General features: G+C 41.5%; 1 protein-coding gene across 1 annotated transcript in view; it reads left to right on the top strand.

Annotated features, from left to right (window-relative positions):
• Positions 1–25,568, top strand: part of ANGPT1 (angiopoietin 1) — a 148,943-nt gene that overhangs the window by 57,072 nt on the left and 66,303 nt on the right. Inside the window, exons 2-3 of the mRNA XM_079984393.1 lie at positions 17,478–17,633; positions 21,756–21,877. Coding sequence (XP_079840519.1) covers positions 17,478–17,633; positions 21,756–21,877 — 278 coding nt within the window. The remainder of the gene's footprint in view (positions 1–17,477; positions 17,634–21,755; positions 21,878–25,568) is intronic.

Below are 25,568 nucleotides of genomic sequence, written 5' to 3'. Positions count from 1 at the left end.
AAGAAGGGCATTGTTTATTTTTAAAAAGGCAACAAGGAAGGTCTTGGTGATCACACAGAAATGTTGGGGACATTATATGACCTACGGGTTAGCAACCCCGGCTATAAGGTAAGCTATTCTTATCCCGCATATTGCATATGGGGCTGAGGCCAAAAGAGTGGTTTGGTGAAGGCCACCCTGTGAGTTCATGGAAGAGGCAGGCTTTAAATTAGTGACTTCCTAATTCATAGCCCAGATTTGCAAGCTCACAAATGCTCCTGACTTGCATTAGCTGCAAAAATCTATTTGGTGTATGTACTATTTAGAGGAGAAGGAGGATTAGGGAAACATCTGGAAATGAATTAAGTAGAAACATGTAAATCATCTATCAGATAGAGAACTTTTTTCATATGTTATATCAGGCTAGGTCCAACCCAGATACTAATCACACACTTTTGCCTGCAAAACCTGAAGTCTTCCTTGGAGATTACAGTCTACATGTGTATGTTCTGTTACTTACAATTAGTGAGCACATTTGCTTACTCACTGCCAAGGCATGAATTCAGCCAATCAGCTTCTTTTTCCTCTTCCGAATTCCAGTTAAACACAAAATCCTTCCAGGAACAAAAAGCTCATGCATTTCAAAATCCAATTTGTATTGAAATTTATCCCAGAGTTTAATAGGACACTTGATTAATGATCAGCTAACTAAGTTTGGAAGTTTGTTCTACGTTATAAAAATAGATTTGTACCATTAGGTCTCTCCTCCATTACAAAAAGTTATGTAAGATTTATTTGCCTGTAATTTGAATTTAATCCTGTCCGCCCTTCTATTGGTTGAGTAAAAAAGAAAGGAAGAAAGCAGCTACTCATTTCATAGAAAGCCAGAGGTGGAATGCTCTGATGAGCTCATTCTGTTCATCCTTTGCCAGTTCAGGATTATGCTGTCTAGAGTATTGCCCCACTGCCAACTCAACTGGAGCCAATTATGGACTGTGTATGTGTGTGTGTGTGCATATATATATATATATATACACACACACAAATATGCATCTCACTCTTTTTTCTCAATAAAAGCTTTACAGTGCTCCTAAGAATAGAACCGAGTTTAAATAGAAGGGAAATGATATGAAATGCCAATCATATTAACATTTTGTAGCCAGAAAAGCCAGTTTATATTAAATCTTTCTCGCCTTTCTTGTCCTCCAAAACAAGTGCTAAAAGGTGAGGATTAGCAAAAGGCGTTACAAAGAATGGCTTTTTATGTTGGCCTTTTGTGCTGGTTCTGCTGGTCCCCGGTACAGTCTGAGCCAAGTTTCTCCGCCTTTGTCTAATCAAATGTACCCCTGCATTTACCCATACTTGACATTTGCTGCTGATGACTTTGATTCTGAGCTTCATTAGTTATTTGTCTGAAAGCCCTCGCACAAGAATACGGGTTAAAATAATCAACCTCTTTAAAAGTTTCATGTTGGGGGGGGGGGGGGCTTCAGCATTTTCCCAGCACTCAAATTACAATGCACCGCTGCTGGAGAAAATGGGATTCGTTCCCCAACTTGGGGGCAGAGATGGGGCTGAGCTTTGGGCTGCTAGCATGCGACTGCATGGTTGTTGTCATGGGGCGCTTCTGATGTGATTGCTGTTGGAGCAGCATTGTGGAGCTGCAGTTGAATTAGACAGACAGCTGTCATTAGTTGCTATGTCAGAAGTGCAATCAGTGTATAGTGTATTTGTGGTGGGCTTATTAACTTTGTATATGTTTTGGGTGTTTCTGATTGTTCATTGCATGTGCATAATCTTCCAAAGCAACTACTCTATTCCGAACTTAAAAATGGAAAGCGTAATGCTGGTGGTCAACAAAAGAGGTTTAAAGACTATCTCAAGGCAAATCTAAAAAAATGTAGTATAAACACTGTCAACTGGGAAACAATGGCCTGCGAGTGCTCCAGTTGGAGAACAGCCTTTACCAAAGGTGTCATGGGCTTTGAAGACACTTAAATTCAGGACGCAAGGGAGAAATATGCTAGGAGGAAGGCACACTTGGCAAATCCACACCGTGATCAACTCCCACCCGGAAACCAATGTCCCCACTGTGGAAGGATGTGTGGATCCAGAATTGGCCTCCACAGTCACTTACGGACTCATTGTTAAAACCGTGTTTATGGAAGACAATCTTCCTCGGCTACGAGTGATCAAAGAAGAAGAAGAAGAAGAAGAAGAAGAAGAAGAAGAAGAAGAACCCACACATTAAGAACCTGCCCAATTCTGCATGTTGATTAAAGCAAATTCCCATATATATTTTTCCCAATCACAAGAGGGATATGGTAGGAAATGTCACTTTCAGATCCAGTACTTTTCGAAGCACAATTCAAAGTGTTGATGCTGACCTTTAATGCCCTAAATGGCCTCAGCCCAGTATACCTGAAGGAGCGTCTCCACCCCCATCGTTCAGCCCAGCCACTGAGGTCCAGCGCCGAGGGCCTTCTGGAGGTTCCTTCACTGTGGGAAGTGAGGCTACAGGGAACCAGGGAGAGGGCTTTCTTGGTAGTGACACCCAGCCTGTGGAATGCCCTCCCCTTCAGATGTCAAGGAAATAAACAACTATCTGAAGACATCTGAAGGCAGCCCTGTTTAGGGAAGTTTTTAATGTCTGATGTTTTTAATATTCTGTTGGGAGCCACCCAGAGTGGCTGGTGAGACCTGGCCAGATGGGTGGGGTATAAGTAATAAATTATTATTATTATTATTATTATTATTATTATTATTATTATTATTATTACCATGCTCATCATGATGTTAGCATAATAGTAGCAATCATTTTTACAGCCCTTGACTCATGAAATAATTGTTTACAGTGAGATGCCTTTATGTATGTTAAACAAATCAGACCCAAAGGTATGCTGCATTGCAGCTTTTCCACCAAGCTAGGAAAATGAATATTTTCATGATTCCACCCTCCACTGACAACGACTCTAGTTCATGATGTGCAAATATTTCAACATGTCCTACACCTCATATAGTATACTCCACCTTTCCTTCCTTCAGCTGGGAATTCATGGAACGATGATGGCTCACTTCAACTGAAACAGAAGCACTTACGAATTTCCTCTTTGTGCTTAACAAAATGGGTGGTTTGTTCCAAAGGAAACAATGATTTTTTAAAAAAGTAAAAATCCCCCTGCATACGTCTTGCACTAATGTTAACAGCTCGAGTTTTAGAAGAAAATCATCGCGGACAACATGTGAGGAAAGTTTACAGTGAAAGGACAAAACTCGTTGCCAGAAACGCCAAGCAAGGCTTCTGAGGGTGGGTAATAGTGAGGGGGCTGGTCAGCAGTTTGTCAGCCTGGAGAAGAATTATTTGCATCTCTTTTGGGGGCAGGAAATAGCTTGTCGTTGACCTCCCTGTCTCATCGTTATAGAGGGCTGCCTGCTGCTTTCCTACAGATAAATCTTTATATGCCCTAACCTAAACCTGCCCTTAACAAGTTATTCTCATTGGGGAAGATTTTAAAGAAAAACATGGAGAGCAGAGCCCATATGTCAGATCAGATGCCACTAGCTTGTGTTCTTGCTGCTGCTCTTGGACCTGATCTTACTGCTGCCTTGAACCCAGGCACCCCATCAATGTAAGATGCATCACACATGTTTCCTGACTACCTTTCGATGATGGCAGGACCAAGCTACGGTGTTGCTCTTCCTCAGACTTCATGACATGATATAAAGTCTGTGACCTAGTTAGAGCTTCTTCTGAAGGCTCTTCATTCCCTCCTCCAGAATTAGGATGGTCTCTGATTCAGTACCATATTGCTTTTGTGGGTGCTGTGATGAATGATAGCCTGCATCCTCATGCGTCACCCAGAGACTCAGTGCAATAAAAAGCTAATATTTCTTCTCTGCAAAGGACACGGCTCGCCGTCATTCCAGAAATAAAAATCTGAACATCACATATCAGTGTTTTAATGTCCTTGAACGTGATTTCAGAGAATGCAGAATTCCCCTTTCCTTTTCGGAAAATAAACAAATAAATTGGCAGCCCTGTTATCTTTCTCTGCTGCGCTGTTTTATGGACTTCTGATTACACTGTAATGTCTTAGCATGATTACAAAGCTGTTCCTCTGGCCAAGGCTTTTACTTGGCAGAATAATATAAGTTTATTAATGTCCACTATCTAACTTGGATTTATTGTAGCACTGAAATGGACCGCAGGAGAGTCCAGGAAAATGGAGCCAAGTAAAAAAAAATAAAAAATAGAGAGAGGTTATTATTATTATTATTTTAACAAGACTCAGATGAAGAGCTAAACAGAAATAACAGCACGCAGTATTCTGTTTAGCGGTGATGTCAAGCTAGATGCACAAGTGGAACTTGCTCATTGTTCATCTAAATGGCCGTGTTACTCTCAGGCAAAGCCTCTCAATTTTGGCTTGAATCTTTTTCAATAGCCAGCATGCTAAGTGTTTGTTATTGCAGTAACAAACCACTGCCCCCAAAAAACTAAGAGGCACAGGCAACTCATTCTGCCCACCCCCTTCACATTTTTTCATTCTATTTCAAGTGGAACATATGGATCTCACCAAAATGGAGTTCTCTGAACACAAGGTGGCCTTTGAGGTTGGTGAAGAAGAAGAAGAGTTTGGATTTGATATCCCACTTTATCACTACCCGAAGGAGTCTCAAAGCGGCTAACATTCTCCTTTCCCTTCCTCCCCCACAACAAACACTCTGTGAGGTGAGTGGGGCTGAGAGACTTCAAAGAAGTGTGACTAGCCCAAGGTCACCCAGCAGCTGCATGTGGAGGAGCGGGCAAGTGAACCCAGTTCACCAGATTACGAGTCTACCGCTCTTAATCACTACAGTGGTACCTCAGGTTACATACGCTTCAGATTACATACGCTTCAGGTTAGAGACTCCGCTAACCCAGAAATAGTGCTTCAGGTTAAGAACTTTGCTTCAGGATGAGAACAGAAATCATGCTCCTGTGGCCCGGCGGCAGCAGGAGGCCCCATTAGCTAAAGTGGTGCTTCAGGTTAAGTACAGTTTCAGGTTAAGTACGGACCTCTGGAACAAATTAAGTACTTAACCCAAGGTACCACTGTACACCATATTGATGAAATCCACAAGTGCTCCCTTACTCTTTACAGTAGGACTCACTTCAGCTTCTTTTTCGGTAAGCGGTTCTTTATGATGGATTCTCCATGGTGGGATGAAATCCTGTACCCACTAACCTGATATTTACCCCCTAGCTTCTGATTAGACATGCACAGAATTGCCCAGGTTCCAGTTTATGGTATGAATGTGCATGAATCCACCACCTTGCTGAAACAAAGCAGGTCTGGATTTGGTCAGTACCCAGATGAGTGACTGCCTGAGAACTACATTTATACCACCTTAAGTTCCACGCATGGAAGAAAGACCGAATAAAAAAGTAAAGGGGTAAGGGATTAAATCTGGTAAGGTTTTACTGGCGCGATAAACATATTAATGGTTTGTGATGTGTAATTTCACACACAAACCCTTGTGTAACATCCAAGCCTTTTTTTCTTTTGCTCAGTGGAATACAGCCACACCCAACACTTCTAGGAAATACTACTACACTTGGTATTATCAATATTAAGGGCATTCAGCTTTATAGTTCAACGTCTCAGGAAAAACAAATGCAGATTTCTCTAAATTCTAAACAAGTCGAATCCAGAGTCGGGCACTAAGCCCACTGTTGAAAATACTCAGCGGCCATTTTGTTTTTCATGTGCGATTCAGAATACTGGTGCATCCTGGGTAAATGGAGGCTGCACACTTACGCTGAAAGTTTTTATTCTCAATACTTGGAGAGTTTTATATGTGGAGAGTTACACAGGCAATCTCATTAAAAGTAAAGTTAGGGCTAAGGCCATGTGGAGTTTAATAGATGGGTGCAGAATTATGGGAGTGGAAAGGAAGACATGTACTGTAGTTTCCATTAGCTATTTTGCTGTTTTTATGGTGCTGTGGGAAACTGAAAATCGCTCCTTTATTGCCATGGTCATTTCTGGAATTGTTCAGTTTATGTGCTCCTACAATTATAAAGCAAGTCCAACAGAGATGTATTGATACAATTCTTGGGGAGGAACTAAAGTAAACATTGCCATCTATATGGAATATTCATCACTAAACCACTTGTGCTACACATTAGTGCTATAAAAATTGAAGACCATAAATATACCAAACTTTATAGGACACCAATGAATATGGTTGTCTAACCATATTAAGCGAAGCTGTAATCAAAAGTAGATATTACGTGTAAATCCAGGAACAGAAGTACCATGCATGGGAGAAATAATCCTCTGTCTAATTTTTAATTGTTGGTGACTAGAAGTAGCTAATCAAGTTTTCTGGTATGTATACCATCCACTGTTTATCTCAATGAACAGAGATGGACCATATAGATTAGATTTTTGGCTTCCTTCATGATAGTGAACGGCAAAGTTAATTGCACATCGTTAAATTATTTTTTTAAAATTAATTTTGAATATAGGAACAAACCTACAATAAATTACACTTTCATCCTTTTCCCCTCCCTACCTGCATAACAACCCCAACTAAGTCCACTTGGCATTAGTGTATTGTAGATGTGTCATTCTTTTGATATGAATTCCTCTTGATTTAATCTTGATTTATTTAAATCAAGAGTGAGAATCTCTCTCACGCTTATTATGAGTTACACCTATGGGGGAGAAGTGCAGTAGTGAAATACAGTATAATTTATTGTAGTTAATTTTAAGAGTATTTCACCGCAGATGTTTGTTTGCCCCTGAAGATAATAGAGGGTCATACCTCCATGAAACATTGTGATCATTGGATATGGAAATTCTAAACTTTATTATCTGGGATTTCAGGAGAGCTGAACAGCAACAGTGGATATAGTCTGGGTTTCACTGCTTTCATTGCTTTCAAGTGCACCCTTGAAATTTCAACTTTTGGTTGTCCATGTCTTGGAGATGTGCAAAAGGGCCCAAGAGTCTGATTTTCCAGACTTCTCTGTCTAAGTTATAATTAACAACCAGGACATGGATGAATAGCAGAGAAACACATTAGATGACTATGCAGTCTGCTCAGCTATTTAACAAAAGTTTCTCCTTCAACAAACCTGAAGGGGTAGGGAAGTTTAAAAGATCTTGCAGAACTGCTGCCTTTTCCCAATTTGGGAGAAAGGTGGTATATAAATAGATTAAATTATTGTTGTTATTGTTATTATCCAAAGGGGACTCTCCTGGGTTAGCAAACCCTTACGCACTGAACATTTCTGATCTCAACCTGCACTTTGGGAGTCCCTGCCTATTGAGATCAAGCAGAAACCTTCACTGTACTATTTTTGGTGCCTGCTAAAAACATTCCTGTTTAGAAAAGTCTACCAAGATGCTTAGAAAGTTGAGGTCATTTTAATCGGTATTCTAATTTTTGTATGTTTTTTTTTCTGTTGTGATTTTTTGTTGTCGCTTTTATTGTTTTATCTTTTTTTGCTTTTTGAGGGGGTTTTTAATAATCAAGTGGTGAAATAATAAAGAAACACTATAAATAAAGATGAAACAGCTTCTTAATTTCTAATTTAGCACAAGAAGGAAAATAAGTGGCTGGGGAAACTCAGCCAGATGGACGGGGTATAAATAATAAATTATTATTAAATTATTATTATTATTTTGATCATGGCCATGAAAGCACAGGCAACGGCGGTTTTTCACTGGCAAACCCAATATTTTCCTACTCAGACTGTGCATATATTTTGATTTTTCAGTAGGCATTGTTGCCCTAAGGTGATCCTTATCAAGCACAAGTGCATTTGGATTCCTGCTAGCCAGTTGGATTAAAAGCAGCGCATTTAAACATCACGTACTCCAAATACAGCTGTGTTTACTTCAGTGATTGCACATTCAAATAAACACCAACTGTTTATTTGTATGTGTGATCCAGTATACATCTCAGATAAATGCTCTCAATATGTTTATTGAAATATCATGTTGAGAGACAGAAAGTGAACATGTGTGGTCAGCCACAGTTCTGTATAGGCTGTCTCCGCCCCCTTGATAAATCAACTGCTAACTCTGAATTATCCCTAGTGAATGGATGTGATTTTCTTGTTTTTTAACAGATTATGCCGGCAATTCAGCCTTGACAGATATACAAGTGGCTTCAGCATGGAGCAATATGTTGAGAAACATAGGGGCAAATCTCTTCTTTGTGGTCTTGTTCACACATTATAGAAAGCCCAAACTATAGCTGACCAAGGACTGCAATTGAATGTGTAGATAGTTAGAGAGGAATTCATAGCCACTGTCTGCTCCCTTCTTACTGTCATACCCCACAGATCTAAGCCAAGGTTTGGCTTAGCATGTTGTCTGAACCAGACCCTTCAGTTAAGCTCTCTCATCACTAACTGTGAGCTGCAGCCAAGAACAAGCCTTGGGTGATATACAGCAGTAAAAGAATAAAAGAAGTAAAAAAATTTTTCCAAAAAGTTCTCAAAAAAGAAGTCAGATACTTCCCCTCTAGTCAACTCATCCTTCTGGGAAAGGCTGTAAAAATAGTATTTTTAGTGTTTAGCACCCTCTGAAAGTGTACCGTGCCAAAGCCTGTCTAACTTCAATACATGAATTGCCTTTATGGAAATGCTATGTATTCTGCAACCGTACATATTTTTTGTTTGTTTAAAAAAAATCTATACTCCTTAACCACTATTGTCTCTAAGCAGTATATAAGAAATGCATTGAGAATAGGTAAAAATTGGCCAACATTATAAAAAGCAGGCTTCAGTTAAAGTGCCTACGGGGGGGGGGGGGAGGCGAATCTTCAGAAGCAGAGGTATCCCATCTGACCTCAGCTGGAAGGGAGTTCCACCAAACTGAATGAATGGCTCTTGGTGGGTACAAACCATGCACCTGAGCCGTGGAAACATCTAACAGCAACTTTCCCAAAGGCTGCAGTCATTGGGCAGGGATATAAGGGATTAGGTGGTCCTTGAGTCTGGGGCTTCTTGGTAATGGCCCCATATATGTGGAACTCTCCCTCAGTGGCGTAGCGTGGGGGGTGCAGGGGGGGCCGGCCGCACCGGGCGCAACATCTGGGGTTAGGGCAAATCCACGGGTTAGGGGGCGCAAATCCACGGGTTAGGGGGCGCAAATTACTTGCCTTGCCCCGGGTGCTGACAACCCACGCTACGCCACTGCTCTCCCTTGAGGGATATATCTTTGACCTTGTTCCTTAGCAGCCTTTGAACAGCTCCGGGAAATCATTTTGTTCCCCTCTGCCTTTTAGTTAAAAGTGCAGTGGCCAATATTTTATTCTTTATACCGATGCGGTCTCAGTTTTAAATAGTTTTGAGTTGCATTACTGCATCTGCTTGTGCTGGACTATGGAGTCCTTTCACACTGTTGCTTTAGTCTTGCTGTCTTAATTAATTTGATTTTATCTGTGTTTCGTGTTTTAACATGGAAGGCTTTGGTCCTGAACCACAGCAAATAAATGCTGACAATGAATTATCAGCCTACCCGGTGCACCAATCAGTTTGTGAGTTACACTTCACACATGCTCATAGTTCCTTTCCCAACGTTGTTCATGATTTCTTTGTCTTTTTAGTAATAATAATAATAATAATAATAATAATAATATTTATTTATACCCCGCCCTCCCCAGCCAAGACCAGGCTCAGGGCAGCTAACAACCAATAATAAAAACAAGTTGATTATAATACAGCTTAAAAGATTAAGATACAACATTAAAACATTAGGGTGCAATCTCTAGTATGGATGCATGTACCAGCTGCCATGTGTGCTGTTGAGCTATGGAGCAATTTATCGCCTTTCATCAACCTCCAAAACACACTGTATACTTAAAAGGGTTTTAACGGGTTTCAGCTTGAAAACCATTTCTTGTCATGCTAAGCTTCACCCTCTTACTGAGGCCAATTAATAGAATTCTGAAGCCTATTTGTGAGCTCAGAATCATCTGGGCACCCATTGTACTTCTTCCGGTCAAATGTAAAAGTGTAAACTACACTGAGTAATAGTCAATCAAAGTAAGAGAGAATGGCTCTTATGTTATTTATAGGCATATGCTGGAAGCCACTAACCTTAACATGCACTCATGTTCAGCATTTCTGTTTGCATTTTAATCATTAGCGTTTGGGTGGCTTCTATAAAGATCATTTGGTAAACACCGAAAGCAAAAAAATAAAATAAAATAAATAAAATCAGTTACTCCTAATACGCGATCTCCTGGAATGTTTAATAAACAATAATATTTAACTCTGTGGCAGTTTTATTTCAGTGAACGTTGGAGCTTTATTACATCGCTGCTGAGTATTACCACATTGTTGAAAACACAGATTCAGTGTAATGAGTGTTTACAGAAAGCAGATGCCGCTGAATTTAATAGCATGAGCACCCATACTATTATGCAGGCAGGCTGCAAGCTAACATAAAGCATAAAAAGTGCTGGCTTAGACAGAGGCTCCAAAGCAAAAAAGAAAGGAAAGCCATAAAGCAAATAAAGAAATGCATAAGAAAGCCTTTCCTGTAGAATCAACAGCCACCTATGGTTTAGTATTATATACAAATGAGGCCATACAATCTATGTTGTCAATCTCATGTCACAGGAAACCATAGTTAATGGTTTACAGTGGTACCTCGGGTTAAGAACTTAATTCGTTCTGGAGGTCCGTTCTTAACCTGAAACTGTTCTTAACCTGAGGTACCACTTTAGCTAATGGAGCCTCTCGCTGTCGCCACCACGCAATTTCTGTTCTCATCCTGAAGCAAAGTTCTTAACCCAAGGTACTATTTCTGGGTTAGCAGAGTCTGTAACCTGAAGCGTCTGTAACCTGAAGCATCTGTAACCCAAGGTACCACTGTACTGTGATTGTGCTTCTTTGGTCTGTTTTGCTCTTCCCAACTAGCTCACAGAAGAAACAGACCACAAGTCCTGTCTTGGAATTGCATCCCAACCGGAGACTGTAGTTTGTTTCTCTCCCAAAGAAGGTTTTGCTGTACAAATCATGATAACCGGGACTTAACCTAGTGAGCTACCATCGGTAATGTTTTCTAGGGTTGCCATAGTTCAAAAAGTAAAATTCCTGACACTCACAAAGTTGCTTTTTTTAAGAAACCCACCAAAATTTTTGACACCCCCCCCCAAATAGTGATTTTAAGCCTTTTCTGCTGCCTTTTCCATCACATTGCTATACATCTGGGTTTTCCCTGACATTTTGCTGATTCTGCAAAATTCACCCTGTCTCCCTAGAAATGGTGAGCTGTGCTACACTTACCTTGGATTGACTGGGAAATGCTCAGAAGACTTTTCACATACGAGATTGCAAAAGATCTAGGATATTGATTGAAGTCAATATGATGTGTTTTTTTATATATATATATATATATATATATATATACACACATCATTCCCTCTCTTTGGATTTCTTTGTGTTTTTTAATGTTTTATGGGCAACCCATTCAGATGGGCAACATATAAATAATAAAAATATTATTATTATTATTAAAGGTAAAGGTAAAGGGACCCCTGACCATTAGGTCCAGTCGTGACAGACTCTGGGGTTGCCGCGCTCATCTCGCTTTATTGGCTGAGGGAGCCTGCATACAGCTTCCGGACCTCAGCCCCAGTCTTGCTGAACAAGAAGGCTTCCATGAGAAGCTCCCTGTGTTATGCCGGTCCCAGGCCTTAAAAAATGAAGTAAGCATATTGAACCTTACCTAGAAGAACTTTAGCTAAAACAATTGTTTTGTAAAGGTAAAGGGACCCCTGACCGTTAGGTCCAGTCGCGGACAGTTCTGGGGTTGCGGCGCTCATCTCGCTTTATTGGCCGAGGGAGCCGGCGTACAGCTTCCAGGTCATGTGGCCAGCATGACTAAGCTGCTTCTGGTGAAGCCAGAGCAGCACACAGAAACGCCATTTACCTTCCTGCCAGAGTGGTACCTATTTATCTACTTGCATTTGACGTGCTTTCAAACTGCTAGGTTGGCAGGAGCAGGGACCGAGCAACGGGAGCTCACCCCGTCGTGGGGATTCAAACCACCGACCTTCTGATTAGCACGCCCTAGGCTCTGTTGTTTAGACCACAGCACCACCCACATCCCATTATTATTATTATTATTATTATTATTATTATTATTACATGAGGAAGCATCTTGTTCTCACAGTGACTAAGCAGATGTATTTAGGAAGCTCAAAGCCTGTGATATTTAGGATGTATTTAGATGTATTTAGGAAGCAAGCAAAGCCTGTGATATTTCTGAGCTTCTATTCTAATGCTTCCATTGGTTTTCTCCCTTTTCTGAGCTGAAAAATCATCTCTCAATCACCTATATTTGTTCTGGAGGGACAGCTCCATTTTCTCCCTCATAGGCAAACATTCTCTGCCTCCCACAAAAAAATAAAAATAAAAAAACCCACTACTCGGAGTTCTACATAGACAATCAAATTTGTTACAAATCTTTCTTGACCTCAGCCAGTGCAATTCATCAGCCTTTGCCAGTCTGGCATCTGCAGAAGTACATAGATAAAAGATTAAAGGGTGCTTTTGTATTAATCCCATGCTGTACATTTCCCTTCTTACTTTTTCCCTCAGTCCCTAAATCAAGGCACACATCTGGCCCGTATTGGGTGCTGCTTACTGTTCAGAATGAAACATGCTCACTTCCCCTGCAGCATTTCAAGTTTAATAGAAAAGGAACGGCAGTAGAACTTGAGGATGTTACCCGATTAAAATGGGGACGGCAACTTCAGAGGGCTGGTTCAGATGTAAGACTAAAACTTTGCTTAGTAGGGAAATGAGCCTTTAAAAAATGCCTTGGGATTCTCATAACAATGCGATGTAAGTATAAAAGTGATTTAAATCTCACATATGAAAAGTTTCCAGGTTGTATAAAGGAAAGTTCATACACCTCTGAGCCACCTTCTGGGTGTGACCATGGGTCAACATTGCCCAGCAGTGCAGAGCCCAGAAAACAATGGGGGAGGAAGAATTGTGTCTGCCCTCACAAGATCTCGCGGGGTGGTGTTCATCCCCTGGGAACTCAGGTGGGAAAGGAAGGGCAGAAGCCATTAAAAGGGTCTCTGGTTCTTTCCTTTCAACCTCAACTGGCGTCTTTGGGGGCTTGTTTGTTTGTTTGTTTGTTTGTTTCCCTTTCCCTCATTAAAATGTTAATTCCCTCATTATGTTAAGCATTGGAGAGAATTTTTGTTACAAGTGTGGGTGGAAATGGAATTGGGTAGGATCGGCATATTAGTAGTAGTAGTAGTAATAATAATAATAATAATAATAATAATAATAATGATATACCATGCCCATCTGGCTGGGTTTCCCCAGCCACTCTGGGCAGCTCCCAACAAAATATTAAAAATACAATAAAGCATCAAACATTAAAAACTTCCCTAAACAGGGCTGCCTTCAGATGTCTTCTAAAAGTCAGATACAGTGGTACCTTCGGTTACAAACGCATCGGGTGAAGCGTTTTCAGGTTGCGGACCACGGGAAACCCAGAAGTACCGGCAAGGGTTACTTCCGGGTTTTGCCGCTCACATATGTGCAGAAGCGCTAAACCGCGCTTTGCGCATGCGCAGAAGCGCCAAATCACGCCATGTGCTTGCACAGACGTAGCGCTGCAGCTTACGAACGCTGTGGGTTGCAGACATGCCTCCGTCACGGATTACGTCCACAACCCGAGGTTCCACTGTAGTTGTTTATTTCCTTGACATCTGATGGGAGGGCGTTGTACAGAATGGGTGCCACTACCGAGAAGGCCCTCTGCCTGGTTCCTAATAAATGGGTCTGAGGGGAGGATTCACTAAGACATGCCCAGCATAAGTTAGGATCTCTACCTAACAGGAATCTCTCCCCACTTGCCTAGTGAGATCCTGGATGCCAGGCTTTCATCAAACCAGAGTTCAATGCTGGAGAACTCCCATAGAGGGCCTTTCTAAGCTCAGTGCATTGCCATTCCATCAGCAAAGGCCTACAGCCATGCCAACCCAGCTTACTGACCGTAGTCAGTGAAAATCTCATCTGCTTTTCCCCCAACTCCAGTGTCTTGTCTCAATTTTTTTCACTGCTCTCACGGGCCACAGAATGTGCCAGCTTAGGTATGGTTACTGGCATTGTCTTTGCAGTGTGTTGCATCAAAGAAGCTCAGCTGTTATTGAATTATTCTTCTCACTCTTCCCCCCCCCTCAAAAAAAATGACTCCATCTTCAATGTATTTAAGTGACCATTATTCAAGACAGTAACACAGGGAGCACAGGGTCACATTCCTGGAATTGGTTTTAAAAGGCTGTGAACTCCAAAGAAATATTCTCAAAATAGCAATAGTGAAAACACCTCCTACATCTGCAAACACTCCAGAGATCCTGGCATCTGGTCAACAATGCCTATCTGTTCTTCACTGGAGAAGACATTCAGGTCTCCTGCCACTTTATGCCTAAATTCATCCTCTGCATCCCTAGCTGAAACACTCAAAATCTGACATGGGAACGAATATCCTGCACATGTTCAGGCAGGGACAAAGAAAGAACGGCTTAGCCAAGACTCAAAGACTCTGAACCCACTTGCAATGCTTTCCTCTGAATTACATTGACTTAGAAAGTTGCTAACTTTCATGGATAGTCAGTAAACCCAACCTAGACTTTCATATCTTACCCAGTGAATATCATCCTCAAAGTCCAATGCATATTGAGCCCCTTTCTGTAACCGTTGTGAGGGAGACTCCAGAAGAGGCAATCTGAGTTGCTCTGTCTGCAGACAAGATGGTGGTGTCTCCATTTGCCTACCTTTCTCAGGGCTCTCTCACAGGGCAGTGAGATAATATCACCAGGGGAGTGAGAGGTCCATCAAACTGATTTACAGTCATGTGAATGAAGCTGTATGAGCCAGTGTGGTGTAGTGGTTAAGAGCGGTAGTCACGTAATCTGGGGAACCGGGTTCACGTCTCCGCTCCTCCACATTCAGCTGCTGGGTGACCTTGGGCCAGTCACACTTCTTTGAAGTCTCTCAGCCCCACTCACCTCACAGAGTGTTTGTTGTGGGGGAGAAAGGGAAAGGAGAATGTTGGCCGCTTTGACACTCCTTAAAGGGAGTGAAAGGCGGGATATCAAATCCAAACTACTACTACTACTCTTCTTCTTCTTCTTCTTCTTCTTCTTCTTCTTCTTCTGTCCTTGCCTGCCTCTTTTCCCCTACATTCGTAGATCTCTAAGATATGGGAGTTTTACATTTACCCACCAATTCCATTGACTCAGAAACCATATAGTGTGATGAGTATGATGGGCACTTGTTTTTTATCCAGAAGTCTCAGCTATAACTATGACTATGAATATACTATTTAATGTAGCCTACAAAAATAAACTAAGCATATTTCAGAAATGGAGCTGAATAGTTCTACCATGATGCTAATGTTGTTGTTGCTGTTATTTCTGTTATTTAATAAATTTATAGTCCACTTTTCAAATAAATAAAAAAACTCTTCACAAAGCAGTATGTAAGTACACAGTTAACTAATGATCAAATTATATAGATGTATATGAAAAATTAAAAATTTGACTTTGTAAGCTGTGCACTCCTCATTTACTGTCCCAATAATAAAATACAGATTCCCCCCCCCCCCCATGGCCATCTGTAAAAAACAAGATGAATATATTTATTATAGCATAACCTTTTGTGGACTATAGTCCACTTCAGTTGATGCAGGTTCTGGATTATAGTCCACAAGAGAAGCTTATTCATCATAAATTTGTAAGTCTTTAAGGTGCCACAAGACTTTCTTTACAAGACTTTCTTTTTTTTGTTTCAAGAGACTAGCAAGGATATTTCTCTAGAAATTATTACAATGGAGTTCTGTGTTACAATTATTCTGTGAGAGGTTATCACACTCTAAAAATGTCATCAACCCAGTACTATTTCGGAGGAAATTAATTCACACATGTCCTCTGAATGTCACAAGCCAATTGCTTGTGGTTTTGCTCTATTTCTTAATTATGAGCTTCTCAGAACTGCAATTTTGCTACTAGGTGTGTAAATCTAGCCTTCCCATTGTAATATATAATAATGTGTTTTCCATCCACAACTTTGGACACTATTGGTACTCCCCAAGGCAACATTAGAGGCCAAAGGGAAGGTAAGAGTTCATTTGGCCCCAACTGACTTTATTATATGGCTCATCACATAGTTTGTTGAATCAGCTGTTGTGTAAAAGTGCGCTGGGTGATTGATTTTTACAAGGGAAGCTGCAATGAACTTTTGTTTCCGGAATGGTAGGATTGATTCCTAAACATACTGCATATGAAAGGGCTACATCTCACTGTAGAAGAACCACAACTCACCTTGTCTTATGAGAAAATGGTATGCCTGAGGCTGCTGGCTATGAATCCAGGGAAGCTAAATCTTGGAAAATTCAGGACAGTGTAGTTCTCCACACTAGATTCCAGTGAATGTAATGATGGCTGCCACTTAGATGGCTATAAAAGAATATTAGACATATTCACAGTGGATAAGGCCATCAGTCGCTGCTGGCCACGATGGCTGTTCTACCTCCACTGCTGGAGGCAATCTGTTTTTGAATACCTATTGAAGTGAATCACAAGCAGGGACAGTGCTATTGTGGTTCTGGTCCTACTTGTGGCCTTCCTGTAGGCATCTGGTATGATACCAGAAAGTTGGACTAGAATGTGGGCCTTTGGCCTGATGGCAGGACTCATCTTCTGTCAGGCTTCAGGGAATCAGATCCCTCCCCCGGTGGCAGCAAAGAAGCAGATAAAAAAAGAAGAGTTCTTACCAATTAGTTTATTCAATAATCACAGCAAGAGACAAAGGAATGCTATCTCTCTCTTGAAATGGCATTGCTCCAAGTAAAGCCACCACCCCCTTCGTCTCTCTTATCCCATGTCATCCCTGCGCTGGCTGAGCTGAGCTTTCTGTCTCTGAGACTCTGCACACCTAGTCCTGGGGGAAGTTGGCTCAGGAATGCTCTCCAAAGACACAGTCTGCCAGCTGTCTCTTCCCTGGTGTTTCTTCTTCCTGCTGTTCTTCTTCCAATATTTCCCAGCTTTCCCCCTCTGCAATCTCTGAACTAGGTCCTTCTGCAAACCACCGTTCTAAATCTATACTGTCGTCCTATTCTTGGGAAGGTTCAGGAGAAGGGTGGACACCATTCCTCCTCAGTCCTGCCCCTGAAATCTTCTTATGTTCTGTTGCTGATTTTACTTTTGTTTGCTGTGCTGGTAGTATTTATGGGATTGTTTCCAAGCTTTGTTATTTTTTGCTTTGCTTATTTTTATTTTAAAAAAAAACTATTGCATTTCACATTGTTTTGAAGTCCACTATGGAGAGAAAAAAAGCGCTTATAAATTTATTATTTACACACACACACACACACACACACACACACACACTTAAATTGCAGATGCATTTTAACATAAATACTTTGCTGCCATTTAAACTTGTTACCTGTTCTCTTCCATAGCTTGAGAACTACATTGTGGAAAACATGAAATCAGAGATGGCGCAGTTACAGCAGAACGCTGTGCAGAACCATACAGCCACCATGCTGGAAATAGGGACCAGCCTCCTCAGCCAGACAGCAGAGCAGACAAGAAAGCTCACAGATGTTGAAACACAGGTATGTTTCCATGGTTGCATTCACCAGGCCATTAACTATGACAAAACATTTCCCCCTTTACTCCCCTTTTTCTGTGTCATTTCCTCATACTGTGCTTCTCGGCATTTATTTATTTATTTTTGCTGCAGGAAACACACTTATTGATTGGTGGTAACAGCAGCAAAGGCTGGTTTCAGTTAAAGTGTTCTAGTTTGGGCCAAATGGGAGTTGCTTGGTATAGTTTGCTCTGCATGTGTTATCTCAGGCTGGACTAGCCAAGAAAGTGAGCTGCTGCTGCTGACTTCAAATAAACACCTTGGCTACTAGCTGTGAGCAACTGAAGCATTGAATGTGTCGAAAAGTTCTGATTGTGCCTTTTATATATGTGATCACTTGCCGCTTTAGGCTAGCTTGGGTTGCTTTGATTTTCTCTTCAATGTTCACAGCCATGAAAAACACACTGTGCCCATGGTGTATTGCTATCGAAGACAATTATAGAATCCCAGGGTTGTAGAAATGTAGAGTTGGGAAAGACCTTTGGGGTCATCTATGCAAGAGTCTCAACTAAAGCAACAATGACAGATGGCCATCCAACCTCTGCTTAAAAACCTCCAAGGAAGGAGAATCCACCACTTTCCAAGGGAGTCCGTTTCATGGTCAAACTGCTCTTACAGTCAGGAAGTCCTTTCTGATGATTAGTTGGAATCTCTGCTCCCTTAACTTGAATCCACTAGTGCAGGTCCTACCCTCTAGAACAGGAGAAAACACTCTTACTCCATCAATGCTGCTGCAGGGCAATGGTGGGGCGCAGCCCATAGCTGAGGGGAGGAAGGATCCAATGTAGAACAGAACCTGTGGAAGGCACTTTGCTGTGGGTCCCCTTGAACCTGGATCCAGCCCTGGGACATGGGAACAACCAAAACACAAGTTTATCTTCTCAGTGAGAACTTGGCCTGAATTGTAAGTTATTGTAGGGGCTTCTGTGATGTGCTTAAGATTGCAAGTCATTTAATGTCCCATGTGTAAGTTCATGTCCAACAATACTTCTCCTGTTTGATGGTGGTAGTGGAGGTGGGATGGCCTATGGTGTAGGCCATTCCATGTGTTGCCCCATGTGCTGGTCACACCCAGAGTGTGGTGTAGTGGTTAAGAGTGATAGACTCGTAATCTGGTGAACCGGGTTCCCGTTTCTGCTCCTCCACATGCAGCTCCTGGTTGACTTTGGGCTAGTCACACTTCTCTGAAGTCTCTCAGCCCCACTCACCTCACAGAGTGTTTGTTGTGGGGGAGGAAGGGAAAGGAGAATGTTAGCCGCTTTGAGACTCCTTCGGGTAATGATAAAGCGGGATATCAAATCCAAACTCTTCTTCTTCTATGGTGTAGTGGTTAAGAGCGGTGGACTCGTAATTTGGTGAACCGGGTTCCCTTCCCCGCTCCTCCACATGCAGCTGCTGGGTGACCTTGGGCTAGTCACACTTCTCTGAAGTCTCTCAGCCTCGCTCACCTCACAGAGTGTTTGTTGTGGGGGAAGAAGGGAAAGGAGATTGTTAGCTGCTTTGAGACTCCTTAAGGGGAGTGAAAGGTGGGGTATCAAGTCCAAACTACTACTACTACTACTACTACTACTACTACTCCCCCTCCTCCTCCTCTACTTCTTCTTCTTCTTCCAGGGCTAGAGAAAAGACCAGACCCTTTCTGCCTGTTCAAGCTGTAATTAAGTAGGGACCCTGTTTCTACATAGCTTTAAAAGAGGATTAGACAAATTCATGGAGGAGAAGGCTATTGCTGGCTGTTAGACAAGATGGCTACGCACTGCCTCTACCACCAGAGGCAGTACTGCTCCTGAATACCATTTGCTGGAATCCATAAGAGGGAAGTCGGCTCTTGCATCTGAGTCCTGTTTCCCACACGCATTTGGTAGACCACTGTGGTAACAGGATGCCGGACAAGATGGGCCATTTTGGCCTGATCCAGCAGGCACTTCTCATAGTCTTATGTTCCCAACAGTCTATACCAAAGGCTAAGAGGTCTAGAGCAGTGTTTCCCAACCTTGGGCCTCCAGCTGTTTTTGAACTACAATTCCCATCATCCCTGACCACTGGTCTTGCTAGCTAGGGATGATGGGAGTTGTAGGCCAAAAACATCTGGAGGCCCAAGGTTGGGAAACACTGGTCTAGAGAACATCTGTTTGCTAATTGCAGTCCTGTTGGGAACCCATCACAGACAGGGCCTGGGTTTGAAGGGAGGAGACAGAGAAGTCCACAAGATCAGCATCCCAGCTTCTGATACATGTCCGTTGGCCTTAACTCATTGAGAGCCCTTTGATATTATCTATCTGTTCACAATTCATAATTCTCCGCCACTCTTTCCCCTTTCCCTTACAGTTTCAAGCATATGGTATCTAGCAGATGCTGCGCATCCAGACTGTCTGCTTAAAACAAATGTATGCATGTGTGTAATCACTACACTGGCCAGTTAGTTATACCAGCAGAGAGTTTGAGATGGATCATATTTTTTGTATTCTCCGAGCCTCAAACCGTGTTTACAGTATCCTTTCCCGAAATGATTACTTAAAACACATATCAACATATAGAGTAACAAGATCAATTACACAAGAAAGGACAATTAATTTAGTCTAGCTAGAGATAATATACACATGGTGATGACAATATAGTCTTACTCAAGCTCTCAGCTTCTTAGTTTTCCATGGAAGGGCTAATAAAAGTTTCATATAAGACGGCCTTAGCTTGTAGGTAATGGAATATGAGCATGAGAAATTGCTGGAACCAAAATCTTATATTTTTAGTCTTAAGTCATAACAGAGAATAGAGGCTACACTATATATTTGAACTGCATTAGGAGAAAATAAGCATGTCAAGGTCAACTCACCCATCATCCTTGATAAACAAAGGCCGGCTTTTATATTACCAGAGCAGTGTAGATGCTGATCCCCATTGGCTTAGTCCTGCAGTCACAGTATTAAACATAATAATTGACTTTTGGCACACATACAATATAGGGAGGATGCCCACTATCAGAAGGCAACACTAGACTTTATGCTTTACACAGGATTTCAGCCAAAGATTGTGACCCTTTTTTTTGTTGAGTCACTCATAACACCAACTATTTTTCTGGCAATGCTATCCAAATATGTAGAGAAGATATGTGTTGTGATACAACAAGATAAATGTGTATTATTCAATAATTTTCTAGACCATCGCCCATCAGAACTGCCAGAGCCTTCTCCTTCTAATTTTATACCGACTCCCTCAAAACCTGATTTGATCATGCACGAATAAGTAGATTCACAATGTGATCCACAAGACAGAATTATTGGCTCTGAAGTGACTCATAGCTGGAGCACACATGATTTTGGGTCGTGGTAGAAAATAGTCTGTCTCCCTGTAATGACAGGCCTGTTATATCCTATGGCAAGTCTACATTTGGCCAATGGTGCCTTCTTTAAATAACACACATGCACCATGCTTGGCATGCAGAGACATGATGATTGGTGGTGGTCCTATACATTCTCCATAACCTGAGGGGCATTGACAGCCTTACATTTTATGTGTATCTAGGAAGATTCCTCCATCCCCATATATAGGAAGGAATGGGTCCCCCCAAACATGTTTGGTTTAAAGGTGGGCTGAGGTCTGAGAACACTGAAGGCTACTGTTCTAGGTGTTGTTGTTTGGTAAGGACAAGGAAGAACCTAGTGAGGCTTAGAGTGACTGAAATTGAAGAAGCTCAAGGGAGGAATGTAGACTTACTTCCAAGGAGGTATGCAATATCTGAAGCTATGCTATAAATAAACCTAGACCAAACACAGCCAAAGAAATACCTTGGGACAATGATGTTTTGGAACTTCTGTTTACAGAACAGAAGCTGGGGAGCAGGTTGGCTTGTGTTTAAATTTAAATCACCCTGGCAAGCTTCTTAGGTAAATGCACTTCATAAAAGAACAATGGAAAACCTGTAGAGACCAAAATTAAAATGTCCTGTTGGTGTGTCTCTGTTTTGCAATATTTTTCTTTTGGATCATCATGATATGTCTGGGACCAAGCAAAGCAGAACAGCAAGGTTGACTGCTAAAGTCAAAAGTATTGGAAGGCCTATCTATTATTTCTTGCTTGCCTCCTTCAGGTACTAAATCAAACGTCCCGACTAGAAATTCAGCTGCTGGAGAATTCATTATCTACCTACAAGCTGGAGAAACAACTGCTCCAGCAGACACATGAAATCTTGAAAATCCATGATAAAAACAGGTGAGTGCAGAGTTCTTTAATACTGTTGTAAAATATGCATGGAAGAACATTTGCAGTACCAAGAGGCCTTCTTCCGGACATTCTCTAATTGACTGATTGATTGATTGATTGATTGATTGATTGATTGGATTTCTACTCCACTGTTTCTCAAAAAGGAGTCCAGGCTGGCAAGCAACGAAACAATACAATTATATATGAGACTATCAGGTAAAATGGCCAGTACTCTGTACTGTTATGCTTACATAACAGTAGTGGTGTAGAGAGCCAGTGTGGTGTAGTGGTTAAGAGCAGTAGTCTTGTAATCTGGGGAACCGGGTTCGCGTCTCCGCTCCTCCACATGCAGCTGCTGGGTGACCTTGGGCCAGTCACACTTCTTTGAAGTCTCTCAGCCCCACTCACCTCACAGAGTGTTTGTTGTGGGGGAGGAAGGGAAAGGAGAATGTTAGCCACTTTGAGACTCCTGAAGGGGAGTGAAAAGCGGGATATCAAATCCAAAACCCTAAACTTTTGAATGATACCAGTGGATGAGAGGCAGCAAGGTGTGGTATTGGCATCTCAAAAGAACCTGGGAACCAGAAAGACTCATGAAGGGGCACTGCTTCCCTTCACCCCCATGTCAATCACTGGGGGAAGGTAAATACTGAGCAGTACAGTTGGTGAAAGGAGTGTGAACTCTTCCTTCATACATTTGATACAATCACTGGCCCTGAATGAGTGCTAAAGCACTATATCACTGTAGGTAAGTGGTAGATAAAATGATGGCCCTCTGAATATTGTTGGACCCATTAGGGCAGGCTTCCTCAACCTCGCCCCTCCAGATATTTCTGGACTACAACTCCCATGATCCCTAGCTAGCAGGGATGATGGGGATTGTAGTCTCAAAACATCTGGAGGGCCGAGGTTGAGGAAGCCTGCATTAGGGATATATGAATGTACCTCATTCCATTCTGACATTCGTTCATACTGACATATTGGTCAATCTGCTCAACAGAATTTTCTTTCCCCCTTCTAATATGCTACCCACTTCATCATTCACGTAAGTAGAATTATACTGTATATGTATTTTTGTGGTATGTAATGTCATACATAGACGCTATATTTTGATATTAAATTTTTGGCATTATTTTCCTTACATCTCACTTCTTTGCACTTATTTCATTGTGTTTATTTCAATGTAGTCCTCTCCTTTGTGGAAAGACAGTGCTGTGCTGCGCTGTGCTTACGGTGGAATCCTCTGGCATTCTTAGTGCTAATCAATCGCAGCTAGCATGGTAAATGAGAGGATTTGTAGTCCAGCAATGCTGTTGATTGGCTTGGGGAAACTATGGCTCTCAAGATATTGGTCAGTGATCAGGGATGGTGGGAGTTGCTGTCTAGCAGCATCTAGAGAATCACAGGTTTAGCTACACCTGCTCTAGATCAATGGGGAGAAATCAGGGCAGGGCAGATTGTGGAGGAATATATTTATTCATCTCCAACCTGAACAGTACATGGTTATTCACCTCTCCTTCCTTGCTTTGGATATTTCTTTATTTCTCTTGTTGATCTTGGAATGAAATTGTCACCCCCACTTACATTCATCACTAGCATTGTTTCTACTCTTTTTAACATCTATAGATAGGGAAGGGTCTATGCATACTAAATCCTTGGGATGCTTTTGGGGGAGGGTTTTTCTCATTCTTTAAACAAAGTGCTACTTTTTTAAAAAAAAACAATAAAACCCTAGGAAGTCTCCCAGGTATGAATAAATTCCTACTTTGTCTGTGGGTGGCCTCATGTCACTGCCCTGTTGAGTGGCAGAGGGCCACCAACTATAGGGGGAATTCTATATGGCCCTATCAGGAGTATTGGATATGGAGCAGAGCTATTCATGTTATCTTAAGAAACATTGTTCCATGTAAAGGCAGGGGCTAGCTTAAGAAAGGGACAAATAGACAAATGAAATTGGATATTATTATGCTTTCCCAAACCATTCCAATTATTAACTAACATCAAGGCTGTTCTGGACTGCTTTTTGTGCTGTTTGAAATGTACTTCTTGGACAATTGCTGCACACTTACACACACTGATATTCTCAAAGAACCTAGGAACAGCTTCGTGCTTAGCAAACAGTTTGCATGTATTCAGAGATGCTCTTAACAGGACATTCAGAATCTGATCGTATCATTTTGCAGGATCTTTCTTTCCATTAATTGCACTTAGGAGATGATAAAACAATCTCATAGAGAGATATCGCATGATTCCTAAATGACTAGTTTATCAAGCAATTATTGTAGTCACCAAGTAGTTGACTTGGTTTTCACTAGGGATGGATGGAGAAGTCTGTTGCCAGTCAATGCCTGTTTCACATGTTTTCATCCCATTTCCACATTGATCTGTGCATTTTAGGGGTGGGGAAAGAATCCATATGAAAAGTTGTATCCAAATACTTACTTAAATGCATATTTTATCACAAAATGCAAATTCACATTTTCTTTCAATATAGACATTTCTAAGCATATTTTACCCTAAAATATGTATTTTGGTACATTTTTATAAAAGAAAATAACCATATCACAATATGTGGAAAAATCCAAAGTTTAATTATAGGCTCATCAGTGTAGTTCCTCCCCCAAAAGCCTCCCCCAAAAGCCTCCCAAGGATTTAGTATGCATTAGTCTGGCAATTGTTAAATAGACCAGTTTGCTTAAAATATGTGGAGCAGCGCCCTTAAGGACCTTCATGTCACAAGAAAGCACAACAGCCACTCATGCCATCTTTCCATTCTGTTGCAGAAGTGAAACCCCGGAACCATATGGGTAGGGTAAATTACATAGGTGTTTCCCATCTGATATTCATCCCACTGGGAAAGACAGCAACCTTTCGGTGAAATTTGCAATTGGCTCTGCTCACGTTGTTCTTAGCATTCAACCACTCTTGTACAACCAGAGTTAAAGCTGTGGGAACGTGGTCTCTGCATCCTTGTGGTAATGCATAAAAGGCCACTTTGTTATATAGGAATACTGGCCCCGTAGGAAAGCAGAGCAGGGAGATTCGGTAACCGGCTAAAATCTGGACCCTTTATAGGTAATGTGCTCTATCAACTTTTGCTTCCGTATTATTGAATTAGCTGCAAGACCATTACAAAGCTTCAGTGTCAAAGTGGGAATGTGTGTGGCTTTTTAACCCACTGACCTACTGATTGTATTAGTGACCTGCCAATTATCAGCTTAGGCCTAAGTATTTATTTAGAATGTGGAAAAGGCAGAGATTCCTATAGGTGATAACTGGTGTGCTTAATATTTTGCATTTATTTATGTGCTTTAACAATGTGTCACAGTGTTAAGATATGTTTGGCAGTAAATAAACATGGCCTGCCTTGACCTCTCTGTGTGGCTGCATCGACTTACACACTGATGTGCCCTTTTAATGTGATGAAATAGCCTGGCCTTGTATATGGAAGGAAGGGGTGTGTTGAAAATCAACCTATTTTCATGCTGCAGTTAAAGGGGGGAAGGGGAGCAGAAACTGTTTGTTCAAGAAAACAGAATGCAGTAAGGTCCATTAATAAAATTAGCAGGAGTGAGCGGACTGGAGAGATCATCTTTTCTTGTTGTAGAGATCACAACTTTTTCACTGTCTCGCTTATTTCCAAAAAGCAATTGAATTGGAACAACAGGATTGAGATACTAGGCTACCCAGAAACTTCCCT

Source organism: Podarcis cretensis (assembly GCF_951804945.1).
Source record: "Podarcis cretensis genome assembly, chromosome: 7".
Taxonomy (NCBI): Eukaryota; Metazoa; Chordata; class Lepidosauria; order Squamata; family Lacertidae; genus Podarcis; species Podarcis cretensis.
Note: the sequence above shows the minus strand (reverse complement) of the source record. Positions and strands in the feature narration are given on the sequence as shown.